Consider the following 12,885-nt stretch of genomic DNA (forward strand, 5'->3'; position numbering starts at 1 on the left):
GCTCCGTAATAACCAACCAACCAAACAATCGCTAATCACTATTGGTAGCGCGATTTATAGTAATATTTTTTTTTTTTTTTTTTTCAGTTGGTCAGAACAAAAGTGGCAAATTTGCTACTTAAATGTTCAGATGACATTTTCCAATGAAAATTTTTATTTTTCTCAGCTCAGCAAACATTAGATTTATCCGTGCTGAGGAGCCGTGCCGACACACAACCCATGTAAACCTTTGAGTTTCTGTGTGTTTTTGATATGACGATAGTTTTTCTCAAATGAATAGTAAAGTGTTCATGAAGTGACTCTGGAGATGAAGTTCATGCAATCATGTCCTCATGTAGTGAGATGGCAGAGGTTTAAAACACCGTAAATGTCACGCATGCTTCAGTGTGTGTGTCTGTGTGGTAAATAAAATCGCGCCTCTGCGCCATTCATTCACACAGAGACACGCAGAGCATGCAGGATTCATACGCGGTTATGTGGTTTAATATTCACAGACACTACTCGATATCGCAATCTGATTTAAGTCTACCAACCTACTTTTGATTAATTCATCAAAAATTTGACAGATTCTGTGACATTCCGCATTACACAGTAAATTCTGTTTTTATGATGGGATTCTGCGATTACGTCCACAAAATTCAATTCAATTCCTCTCAGCTCTTTTGCTAGCTAAGCATTGAATTGTTTTTCAAATACGGCACCGCCCCCCACATTGTATTTATTTTTTTATAGTAATAAAAACATTTAGTACATTTAGAAAACAGACACTACAATTAAAAACTGAAGTCTGCTCTGCTCAATAAATCATGGGCCGAACGAGAATCACAGCACAGACCAGCAACAGGAGTGAGATTTCATATCACGAGTGAGGAGCTGACTGACAAGATGATTGCAGAAGATTCACAATCACAGTTCTTCCACAAGAGGGTTTGACGTCACGGCCAATCAGATGATGACTTTGAAACTCCTGAAGTGTTTCCAGATAAGTATGCCATATGCATCAGACGTTCAGCCAACGGTCCATGGGGCGTGACGTCTGAGGCTGAGACTACACTTCGATTAACCGGTGGGAAAATTTCCTCACCGTCACAACCCTAACGTCACCATGCATGAAAGTCACTTGATAGAGACGCATGATATAATTTGGCCAGTCAGCACAAACACCTAGTAGGCATTCTTTGCTGTAGTTTTAACATTATTACTGTTACGACCTCTTAGTTTGGTCTAGGGTCAAATGTAGTAACATTGAGGTTGTGATAAAATTTGGAGCGATGGTTAGGGCTGGGCGATAAAACGATAACGATATGTATCGCAATAGACACGTGATCGATATCAATAAAAAATGTGTTCGATAAAACGTTCAATATTTTTTTATTCTTCGTCGGAAGAAAACAGAGGTTGCGAAGCAAGTTTGGTTGCATTAACAAAGGCACTCGCTCTCTGGTAACCTAGCAACGTAGGGAGTGATATGCTAACAGCCAATCATGTAACAGTATCATGTTTGGTTGCGCCATATCGTTGTCTCGTGCTGGTCTGCTGGATTCCTCTTCAGTAACCGGCGACTGATAAGCAGAAAATGAGTGCCGCAGCGAGCGAGGAAATTGTAAATAAAAGAGGAAAAGTCAGCTCGCCAGTATGGCAGTTTTTTGGATATTATAAGTCTGACCGTAGTCAGACCAATGTCGTCTGCAAATTATGCAAGACCGTCGTCCCCGCCAAGACTGGTAATACCACGAACTTGATGTACCACCTTAGCCGCGCTCACCCTTTGGAGCACAGCCGTATTCAACCAGCAACATCTGTAGCTGCAACACCGCGCAACATTTTAATTATTTGAGTTTTCCATGGTTGTTGACATTTCTGTCTTAATAACTGAGGGGATTATGATCAGAGGAAGGTTAAGTTTAAAATAAAAATGTTTAAGTGTAATATATTTTTCTCCTGGTCCTTATTTTAAATGGGTCATAAAAAATATCAATAATTATCGATATCGACCGATATGAAACACTGATATCGTGATACAGTTTTCAGCCATATCGCCCAGCCCTAGCGATGGTGGTGGCAAGAGACAACGCGAATCAACGTATTGTGAAGGAAAAGTTATTATACACAAGTGAAAATAAATGTACAATGAAGTGTGGATAATAATACTACTAATAATAATAATGATGATGAAAATAAGCAAATATTTACAATTCAAAACAAAATCAGACAAATAAACCCAAGAGAAAAGGGACACAATTAGTGACGGCAAAGAAAAGAACAAAAAAACTAATTACAATTAACTTGTAATTAAACCTTTAACCTAACAAATAAGAAATAAAAGAAAATGAAACAGATCATCAGAATCAAACGCGTTAACTTACTTACTCTAACAAACACAAAACATACTGAGCCTAGCGTTCACATTATTACCTGAGGTATATATACACATTTTCGGCACTATGTAAAGGTGCATTCACGGCATATCATAATTACTGTAACTACATGATCACAATTTCTATGATTCTCTTGAAAAGTGGTTCATGGACGTCTTCAAGATTGATCACGATATAAACTCGTCAGATTGCCACCCCTACAATCAACCAACAAAATGTCCCGTCACTCATCATGGCTGCTAGGAAACTAATTGGTTTCTCCACTGAGTGGTTTCTCCACTGTATGTATCTTCATGTGAAGCTTTAGGTGACTTTTACAAGAGAAACTCTTTCCGCACTGATCACACGTGTGCGGCTTCTCTCCGCTGTGGATCCTCTCATGTCTTTTCAGATGTGTTGACACACTGAATTTCTTGTCACAGTGTGAACACTTGTAAGGTTTTTCTCCAGTGTGAATTCTCTGGTGCAGTTTTAAATGTTTCGCTGAAATAAAAGTCTTCTCACACTCAAAGCACATGAACTCTCTCACACCAGTATGTATTTTCTGATGTCTCTGTAAACTTTGCAGCAGTGAAAAACTCTTTCCACACACAGAACATGAATGTGGCTTCTCCTTCGTATGAACTGTCAGGTGTTTCTTCAGGTTTGATGACCCAATAAATGTTTTGCCGCATTGATCACATGTGTGCGGCTTCTCTCCAGTGTGGATCCTCATGTGAGCATTAAGATTTTGTCTGTGAGTGAATCTCTTTTCACACTGAACACACATGAAAGGCTTCTCTCCGGTGTGAACTCTCTTGTGAAGCTCAAGACTTGGTTTATTTTTGAAGCTCTTCCCGCACTGATCACATGTGAATGGTCTCTCTCCAGTGTGGATCCTCATGTGAAGCTCAAGATTTTGTTTCTTTGAGAATCTCTTTTCACACTGTTCACACATGAAAGGCTTTTCTCCAGTGTGGAGTCTCATGTGACTCTTAAGGTATCCTGAATCCTTGAAACTTTTTCCACATATACCGCATGTGAACGGCTTCTCTCCTGTGTGGATCCTCATGTGTCTCTTAAGTTGATCTGATTCTGTGAAACTCATCCCACATTTATCACATGCGTACGGCTTCTCTCCAGTGTGGATTTTCATGTGTCTTTTATGTTTTGACGAATCCATGAAACTCTTCCCACACTGATCACATGTAAATGGTCTCTCTCCAGTATGAACTCTCAGGTGACGATCAAGACTTTCTTTGTATGTGAATCTTTGTTCACACTGGTCACACATGAACGGCTTTTCTCCGGTGTGGATTCTCATGTGATTTTTAAGGTGTACCGAATTCGTGAAACTCTTCCCACATTTATCACATGTATGCGGCTTCTCTCCAGTGTGGATCCTCCAGTGAATCTTAAGGTGTATTTTTTGTGTGAAACTCTTCCCACACTGATCACATGGGAACAGCTTCTCTCCAGTATGAACTGTCAAGTGAGTCTTAAGACTTTGTTTGTATGGGAAACTCTTCCCACACTGATCACATGTGAACGGCTTCTCTCCAGTGTGGATCCTCATGTGCTTCTTAAGATGTATTTTTAGTGCAAAGCTTGTCCCACATTGATCACATGTGAACGGTTTCTCTCCTGTGTGGAACCTCATGTGTTGATTAAGATTTGATTTTTGTGTAAAGCTCTTCCCACATTGATCACATGTGAATGGCTTTTCTCCGGTGTGGATTCTCATGTGCACATCAAGATGTTTGGATGATATACTCTTTCCACACTGAGTGCAGGTTGTAGATTTCTTGGCTCTTCTTTTCTTTAAAAATGTCTTTTTAGTCTTTGAGCGACTCGAAGGTTTTTCTCCAGGTTTGACATGATGTTCATCCTCCACTTCACTCAGTTCTTCACTCTCCTCATTCTCTTCCATCAGGTCTGAAAATGAAAGAAAATAATTTCATTTTCACTACATCAAAATAATTCAAAGAGAGAAATATGAAGTGTGCCCTGATGTAATAGCAGAAAGTAGACAACTTCTATAAAATACAATGATCATTTTGATAAAATAAGTATGTCCCTGAAACACTCTGTGAATGAGGTACATTGATCTTGTTCTGGAATTTTTTTTTAATTAATCACAACTAACATTTCTTTTTCTTGCAGGATTAACATTTACATGCTTTTGAAAACTAAATGTCCCCAACACTTGGGCCAAAGTGTGTCTGAATCATGTCTGAATATGACAAAGATATGAGAGATCGCTCTCTTTTCGATTGTGAATAGCAAAAACGCATCACAGACAAATGGTTGAATTTTATTTATACTACAGGGCTGTCGAATGCTTGAATCCGATTGGTTGACCAGCGTTCTAAGTGGTGCAGTTATTTTCAGGGAAACACACGGCTAAAGTAGTTCTAGCAGGTCTTGACCGCATTACAGTTCTATATCACTTCGCCAAATGATTTCAGTTATCTCAATAGGTCCTTGCAGCCTACAACCGCAAAAGAAACAAAACCCACAATGACACAGACCAAGCAAATAGATATAGTAAACAAAAAAACGACAAATTATTGTCATGGTTTTTGCCACAAAATACGTTTTGTTGTGTCCTGAAAGTGCATACTTTCTCACGCTCTCTTTCAAATGTACACACGTACTGTATAGTACGTACACACACTCGCACAGAAATGTTTTGTCAGCACTGCTCTGATGAATTAATCAGTAAAATAGTTTAGCAACTTAAAAGATACATGACATTACTCACCAGCAAAGGTAATAACGGTGTGGGTCTTGAAGTAGATAAACTTATATTTTCGCTATTAGTAGAGCATATTCTCAGGTAGGCTAATTCTCATGTGCTTATTCTCTCTCTCTCTCTCTCTCTCTCTCTCTCTCAACTGCGTTAATAACTGCATCATCAGTATTATTCTGCTATCAATGGCTCAAGCCTCTGTTACTAGCTCTAAACTGCCATTTTGGACTTAGCAACGGAAGCTTGGGATGAGATGTGTAAGAAATTAGTCCCACACACAGGAGTATTTTAAGGACAAAAACCTGACAAATGTCTTGAAATACAACATCGGAACAGTGTATTGAGGTGTGGTAACCATAGTATAAGCGGAATAATTGACTCCGGGCCATTGAATTCTTAGAAAATAATGCACATCCGAGGTGTAACCCCCCTGCATTACCACCTCGGGTCTGCATTATTTTCTAAGAATTCAACGCCCGTTGTCAATTATTTCTTACTACATAAACAGCTGGAAAGATAACGCCTATATAGCAATAACAAACAGTATGTGTATTTTTTTATTTCTCTAGTACCAACAGCAGAACCGGTAATGTTGGAGCTTATTGATACTGCGGCCTTTCATAATTTAGGTCCAGGGCTGTTTAATACCGGGTTTCAGGGCTCGCAAAATTTCAAAATCCCTGGTAGCCCTTTAAGCAGGTACTCTTGAGATTTTGGTAGCCCGAAAAGTACTTAACTAGCCTAATTAAATAAAAATACAATTTATGATGTAGAAAATTGGACAAAAACAAAAACACAAATATGCATTTGGTCCTAACTGAACAAAAATTTCTATGAATTTCCATCCTGACCTGTCTTTTTTGGCTTAGTAGAACTGAAATACAGGTGTAAATCCATGCGCCTCTTAACGTTTTCATGCACACACACGTGTCATTGATTTTCACAATTTTCTCCACTGCGCATGCAAAAAAAAAAAAAAAGTGAAAGTGAAAGCAACACATTTTTACGGGGGGTGGCAGCACCAACTGTCTTTCCCAAACATCAGAAGAAGAAACACTAGAGATGTGCAGATCTGCTCTAACATCATCTTAATCTAATGTTAAAAATAAATCACCCACCTGAACCTATGATTTTCTCTGAATTTATGCGCACCCGATCGTCACATTACAATTATTCAAATTCTCAGAATGAACATTCATTTAAAGTAAAAGTTCTTCTTTGGCAAATTACATTTCCTTAAAGGGTCATGAAACCCCATATTAAATTTTCTGAGATTTTAACAGATGTATGTGTGTTGAACATGGTTGAATACAATGTTAGATTTAATTGTAGAGGGAAAGTGGTTAATTTTGAGATTTTTTCCGCTATTTTTGTCTTCCGGGTTTAAAATCTACACCGTGTCCATGACACAGGCTGTGATGTTACGGTGCACTATAGCATTTCGATGACGCGTCGGTGTCATATAATTATCCTATGACAAGACACCGTCTCTTTATTATTCAGGACACAACGTGGTTCTTTCAAATGACAGACGTCAAACGGTTAGATCGCACAGTAGATGAGAGAAGTGTTCATGGGTCGCAAGTGTTTGTTTTCGCGGTATACAAGTTCAGGTGTGTTGCATGGCTTTCCCAGCGACAACTACCGACACATCGAAACTGTTTGTGTGCAGCAAGCATTTTTCTCGAGAGAGCTACGAGCATGGGAGAAAGGTGGACTTCAGCTTTATTCATCCTCTGACAGGCACTTCAAACAGTGAGATCGCATACAATAAGGTAGAGATGCATTAATGGATCAAAAATGAGTGTTGGTTTTTGCTTTGTAAGAGTTTCTGCGTCACAGGTGCTCTTCAATATCAAATTTGCAGCGTTCATTTTTGGGAAGCTTTGATGCTTTTAATGAGAGCAAAATAAAACTGTCTGAATCAGAAGCCGTTGTTGTGCTGTCATTCTCCCCTCACCCCCCTCCACTCCGCAGCTTAACCACGCCCACTTCTGTAGCATTTTTCAAAACTGTGGTGAGAACTGACTGCTTCTGAAACAGGGGGTTTCATGACCCTTTAATAGTCAAAACACAATCTTAAATTGCCACTGTGTCCATCACTGTAACTTCCTGAACACACACAAGACACTAAATATGTTGAACCCAAGCTAAGGCTAGATATAGGCTATATTAGTTTACTGTCTTATACACACAGCGCTTCACAGAGTTACACAGCCGTTACCCGGCACGTGATTGGTCCTGGTTAACTAAACTCCCACACATTACATTTCTTTCCTTTTGGTTCATTTTTAATTCTCCTTTTTGAAATTTCTTTTGGATCTGTTTTGCCTCCACTGCTGCCCAAACAAGTGAAGGCAGCAACTGCATAGCTTATGAGAGTCTGCAAATTAGTGCCTGAAGAAAAAATTTGCTTTAAACATATTAATATTTCCAATCATTATGTTGGAAAACTCTTCTAAGAAAAATATATGTTAAGCATGTGTAAATAGGTAAAGCTGTTAAGTTATTAAACAATATTTCATGTAGGTTCCTTTGTGTTTTATATAATGACTACTAGGAGGTGTTCTAGGTATACGTTTTCCTTGATTGGTTTTCCCTGAAGAGTTGAAATCGAAAGTAAAAAAGTAATAAACATTTGTTGCGTTTTACCATGAAATGAGAGTTCCGTGTCTTTATCAGATACATTAATGATTAATGATTTATCCACCTGCAATAAAGTTTTTTTATTACTTAGCCCGCCCGATCGGTGGATATAACTACGAACCGCGCATCATTAACACACACACAGGCCAAGTAATGTACATCAGCTAAAAATGACTGCAGACAAATCAGCATGATTAAAAACCTCCGCAATCATATTTTTCCTTCAAAAAACAAGTAAAGAGAGTGATCAGAGCTAATCAAGAAAGGAATTTTATTTCACTATTTAAGATAGCCCGTTGGGCGGTGATACATTTTTGTAGCCTGACTGGAAAACACATTGGCCCCGGGACGTTGGGCTAGCGATTTTGCTAGCCCTGTCATTCCTCCTTGAGACTAAAATTTTACTCTGAGCGGCTTTATACATACAGTCCCAGGTTTTACTTAAAGCTGTCAGCCATTTTGGAAAGTTCATTCACTTGATACAGTTTGGTGTTTACCATTTATTGGTTAAAAAAAATATATATAAATCACAATGTTGTAAACTATATTGAGAAATGTCCAAAATCTTGGTAACATTGTTGCAAAAAATTGTGAAGCAGATATAAAATAAGTAAGATGAAACAGCTAAAATAATATTTAGTTTGAACTGATGTTGACAGATAAGAATATTTTTCTCAACCCTCCCTTTACTGACCATTTGTTGAAAACAAACAAGAACATTAATTTGTACCATTTCATAGTTTAACTGTTTCTCTAAATGTGCAGAAGTGTTTGAATCTTTCTAACATAATTGTTGTTCAGCATCATGAATGAATGAAGAATAAACACCAACCTCTTTGTTCTTCAGTATCTTCAATGTGTTTCATTCTGCAGGGTTCTGGATCACTCATGTTCTCACTGTCCTCTTTAATAAACTTAGTCTTTGCAGATTTCAGCTCTTCAAGATGCTCTGATGCTCGTCTAATGGGAATATTCCAGCATTTATTGGTAAATTACAGTGGGAGGAGCTTCACTGACGATGTGATTGATGTGTCAGGAACATTACTGGTGACGTGCATACTGTGGGAAGAGCTGATATGATGATGTGATTGTTGTGGGAGGAGCTTCACTAAAGATGAAATGCAGTGGGAGAAGCTGATCTGACGAAATAAAAAAATATATCAGTAACTGTGTTTTTATACTAATGAATGTTTATACTAATGAACTAATGTTAATTCTTGAAAAAATAAATAATGGGGAAAAAAACAGTTCAAAGCACCAACAAATACCTCAGTCTGTTGACACTCATGAAATAAACTTTAAAGGTGCGGTAAGCAGATTTTGAAAAACACTGTTTGTAAGTTAAGTCGGGCCAACACCAACAACAAACATGTAGCCAATCAGCATTAGGGGGTGTAGCTATAATGTCAAGGAGAGAGAATAAGTAAGAGGGAGATTTGAAAGAAAAAAAAAACTACAGAAGGAGAGATGATAAGACAATACAAAAGAGCTCAAACAAATATCACTGGAATGAAGATTTATGATTGGGCAAGATCTTTGGGACCCGCATTAATATTAGAAAAGTTTTCCAGCGCTGGAGAAAGCTAAGCAGGAAGGCCTTTGATTACGCTTCAGTAACACTGGGTTTGAGTGTCATAATTGTCTGGAGCTGCTGTGCTGATGGCGACTAACAACAAACTCTTGTTTGTATGTACTCTAGTGTACTGTACATTCATTTCTTGTCCTTCGTTCATCATCTGTGCTTTATTTTTCGTGAATTATATTGTTGCACATCAGCTGTGATAAACAGACATCCACTCTCGCATTGCGTGCGTAACAGTGGCCAGATAATGAGAGTTGTGCAGTTAAAGCACTGTGCACTGACGACTGCTAGAGAATGTGGCATTTAGCATCATTGACAGTGCATTTGCCTCCACTGCCAGCAGCGATTGGGCCGGGACAGGACTGACCGACATGGAGCAGGGTGGTTAGGATTGGAGAGTGAGTTTTGGAGGTGGAGCAATGAAGAAAGAGGTGGGTTTATTTGGGTTGATTTCAAATATCAACAATGTCCAACATCGTTTTTCAAAATCTACTTACCCCACCTTTAAGTGTCATTTTACAGGAGATCTGAAGACATCAGCATAATAAATGAGGTGAAAACAGGAACTATTGACATGAAATAAAGACTGTTTTCAGCAGCTCAATATTAAGGTTTTTGATGAAAACATTCCAGGATTATTCTCCTTATAGTGGACTTTAATGGCGTCCAAACGGTTGAAGGTCAAAATTACAGTTTCAGCGCAGCTTCAAAGGGCTAGACGATACTAGACGAGGAATAAGGGCCTTATCTAGCGAAACGATTCATTATTTTCTAAAAAAATACAAATTCCATTTTTTCAGTAAGTAGAATAGGAAAGGGTATAGGACATACAGCGTAAGCTTTTTGAAGAACACGAAAGTGCGGTTTTGGCAGAACCACTTAGATCATTTGTTTATATAAAGCATATACATTTACATTTTTTTTTCGAAAATGACCGATCGTTTCGCTAGATAAGACCCTTATTTCTCGTCTGGTATCATTTAAAGCCCTTTGAAGCTGCAATTTTGACCTTCAACCGTTTGGAGGCCACTAAAGTCCACTGTAAGGAGAATAATCCTGGAATGTTTTCATCAAAAACCTTAATTTCTTTTCGACTGAAGAAAGAAAGACATGAACATCTTGGATGACATGGGGGTGAGTAAATTATCAGGAAATTTTTATTTGAAAGTGAACTAATCCTTTAATATTGATGATGATCCTCAGACTATCAACACTCATTCAACAAGTCATTCACATCATCTCACTTTATTCTGAGTGTTTGCTGTTAGAAACTGATTATTAATCAGGATGCTAAAAGCACATAAAAGTGCTCTATTAAAAGATAATACTGTAATATATCACATTATGACTTTAAAGCAACAATAACACAAAAACACTAATAACACTCAGATAAATGAGTCATTCTATGAAACGGGTGCCATTTCCACTTTGCAAAATTTTCATTAAGAACAAACTTTTTTTTTAAACAAACCTACAACTTGAAAGATATGTTAATCCTCCAAAAAACATATTTTCCCACCTCAGGCACAAAATCTTTATTAATATTATCCTTTTTATTCAGGCAAGGAAGCCATTCTTGTACCACCCTGTCACGGACAATATGTATGCCAATGAAGTAGTAAAACAAGAAATAGATTTTTAAAATCTAATGTTTTCCTAATAGTAAAATGTCCCTTTTTTGGAAACCATCAATAGAAAGTCTGTAATTTAATAATTTTTTTTTATTCTTAGATTTTTAATCTTGAAATATGAATTTGACGTTTCAATGGCCTATTGTTTGTACTGAAAAAATGAATTCACTTAAAAAATACAAATAAAGTTACATTTATCTGATTAGTCCACACAACAAGAACATAATTCAACATTCATTTATGTAATATTTTATTTTCTTTCCATAAACTTTTAACAAAATGACCCTGTGACGGGGTGGTAACTGATGTGACGGGGTGGTATGGACAAAGTGTTTCTCTATATGATCTGCTGATTTTAAACTTTAAAAACTGGGGGAGGGGAGACATTCAAATTGAATAAAAAGTGTTCAAGTGATATAGTGAGTGAGTGAGTGAGTGAATGAACCAAACAGTGTTGCCAAGTCTGTGGTTTTCTCGCAGAATTGGGCTAAGCTACTTATACACTGTTGCCACAGGTTGTTTTTCATGTCCAGGGGTTGAAGGGAGCCCAAATAACATGATATTTAGCCCTTGGAATGCACATTTTACCAAGAGAACCCTGCCAACAAAAAAGTTTTACCCCCTAGAACGTGATTTTTATCGGGGGACATTTTGGGATGAAATTTACCACCCCGTCACAAAAACTTGACGGGGTGGTATGTGACGGGGTGGTAAATTTCATCCCAAAATGTCTGCAAATCTCCCATGTGGTCAAGTTTCTCACCTAGCATACATGCATTCAAGTACATAGCTTCCTGCTTTTGTTCTTGGTGGCTATAAGGCTCAAATGACACTCAGCTCACTTCGGCTTTGTGATGTAATTTAAAGGAACAGTGCATTATTTAAAACAAGTTAGTGTGACGTGGTGGAAAGTCCAACTGAGGGACGCGCACAAATCATAAAATATTTATAAAAAAAACAAGGTTTATTGTAAATAAATATATCTTATGTAAACAGGGACACACATATAATCCTGAAAATAGTATATGTTTGAAAAAAAAAAAAAAAAATAACTTATTTGGTGAAATTTTAGATGCAAATGTCATGTTGGTTAACATGGACATGTGAAACTGGCTATGTAATAATGAAAAATGATTAAAAATGGTATGCTAATCTTCAAAAAAAGCATTTTATCATATATCATGTTAAAAAGAACACTTGAATTAATAACTTTAAGCTTTGGAAACAGACTTTGGGACATGTTTTGTGCCTTACTGATCAAACGTTGCAGACCCAAATGGCACCCGTTTCGTAGAATGACAAATAACTACCCTACAAAACCATATATCGAAATATAGTTCTTCTTACTAATAACTACATTCAATGTAATAAGGTAATTAGATCATTAACATGTTAGTTTTGTACAGAAACCGACAATGATCATAAAACTTTAAAAATAAAACAGCACCACAAAGCAATATTTAATGTTCCCAGTGTCAAACTATATATTTAGATTTAAAAAATGTCTCACCTGGCTCATTATAAGCTCAATGTAAAGTATTTAGCAGTATCTGTTCCAGTAAATTTTAACAATGTAAAGTAACTAACAAGTTTAATCTGTCAGAGGAGCAGAAATGAAATGGCAGCAGCAACACAAGATCGATTCCCATCAATTCCCTTCACAGATCTCATTTTTTGACTTTTGACATGACATTCAGTAAAAGTTCTCACCCAAACATCGAAAAAATCACACAAAAGCAGACAAAATCCCTCAGGTCTGAATGAATTTCATTCCTCACATGCTCGCTGCTGCACTAAAAATTTGTTTCAAGTAGGAAGACGCCAGAAAAGACGCACAAGTAGCGCTGTGCTCGATGAAAACAACACAGAAACGAGACTGTAAAATGTCGCTTAAACAAACTGTATAAAGTGTGTTTG

The 12,885-nt window shown here is 37.4% G+C and overlaps 1 protein-coding gene across 22 annotated transcripts in view; it reads right to left on the reverse strand.

Moving 5' to 3' along the window:
- Positions 1-12,885, reverse strand: part of LOC127509895 (gastrula zinc finger protein XlCGF57.1-like) — a 258,569-nt gene that overhangs the window by 213,065 nt on the left and 32,619 nt on the right. For 3 of the 22 annotated variants that reach the window (XM_051889197.1, XM_051889198.1, XM_051889196.1), the window contains exon 2: positions 713-4,292. The exons of 11 other annotated variants lie outside the window; for them this stretch is intronic. In XM_051889197.1, the coding sequence (XP_051745157.1) occupies positions 2,626-4,292 (1,667 nt within the window). In that variant the 3' untranslated portion in view covers positions 713-2,625. Of the gene's footprint in view, positions 1-712; positions 4,293-5,960; positions 6,065-8,587; positions 8,895-12,678 lie in introns of those variants that run through there. 8 more of the 22 variants (XM_051889195.1, XM_051889193.1, XM_051889188.1 and 5 more) reach the window with 6 other exon arrangements.

The sequence above is a fragment of the Ctenopharyngodon idella genome, chromosome 3 (assembly GCF_019924925.1).
Source record: "Ctenopharyngodon idella isolate HZGC_01 chromosome 3, HZGC01, whole genome shotgun sequence".
Classification (NCBI taxonomy): domain Eukaryota; kingdom Metazoa; phylum Chordata; class Actinopteri; order Cypriniformes; family Xenocyprididae; genus Ctenopharyngodon; species Ctenopharyngodon idella.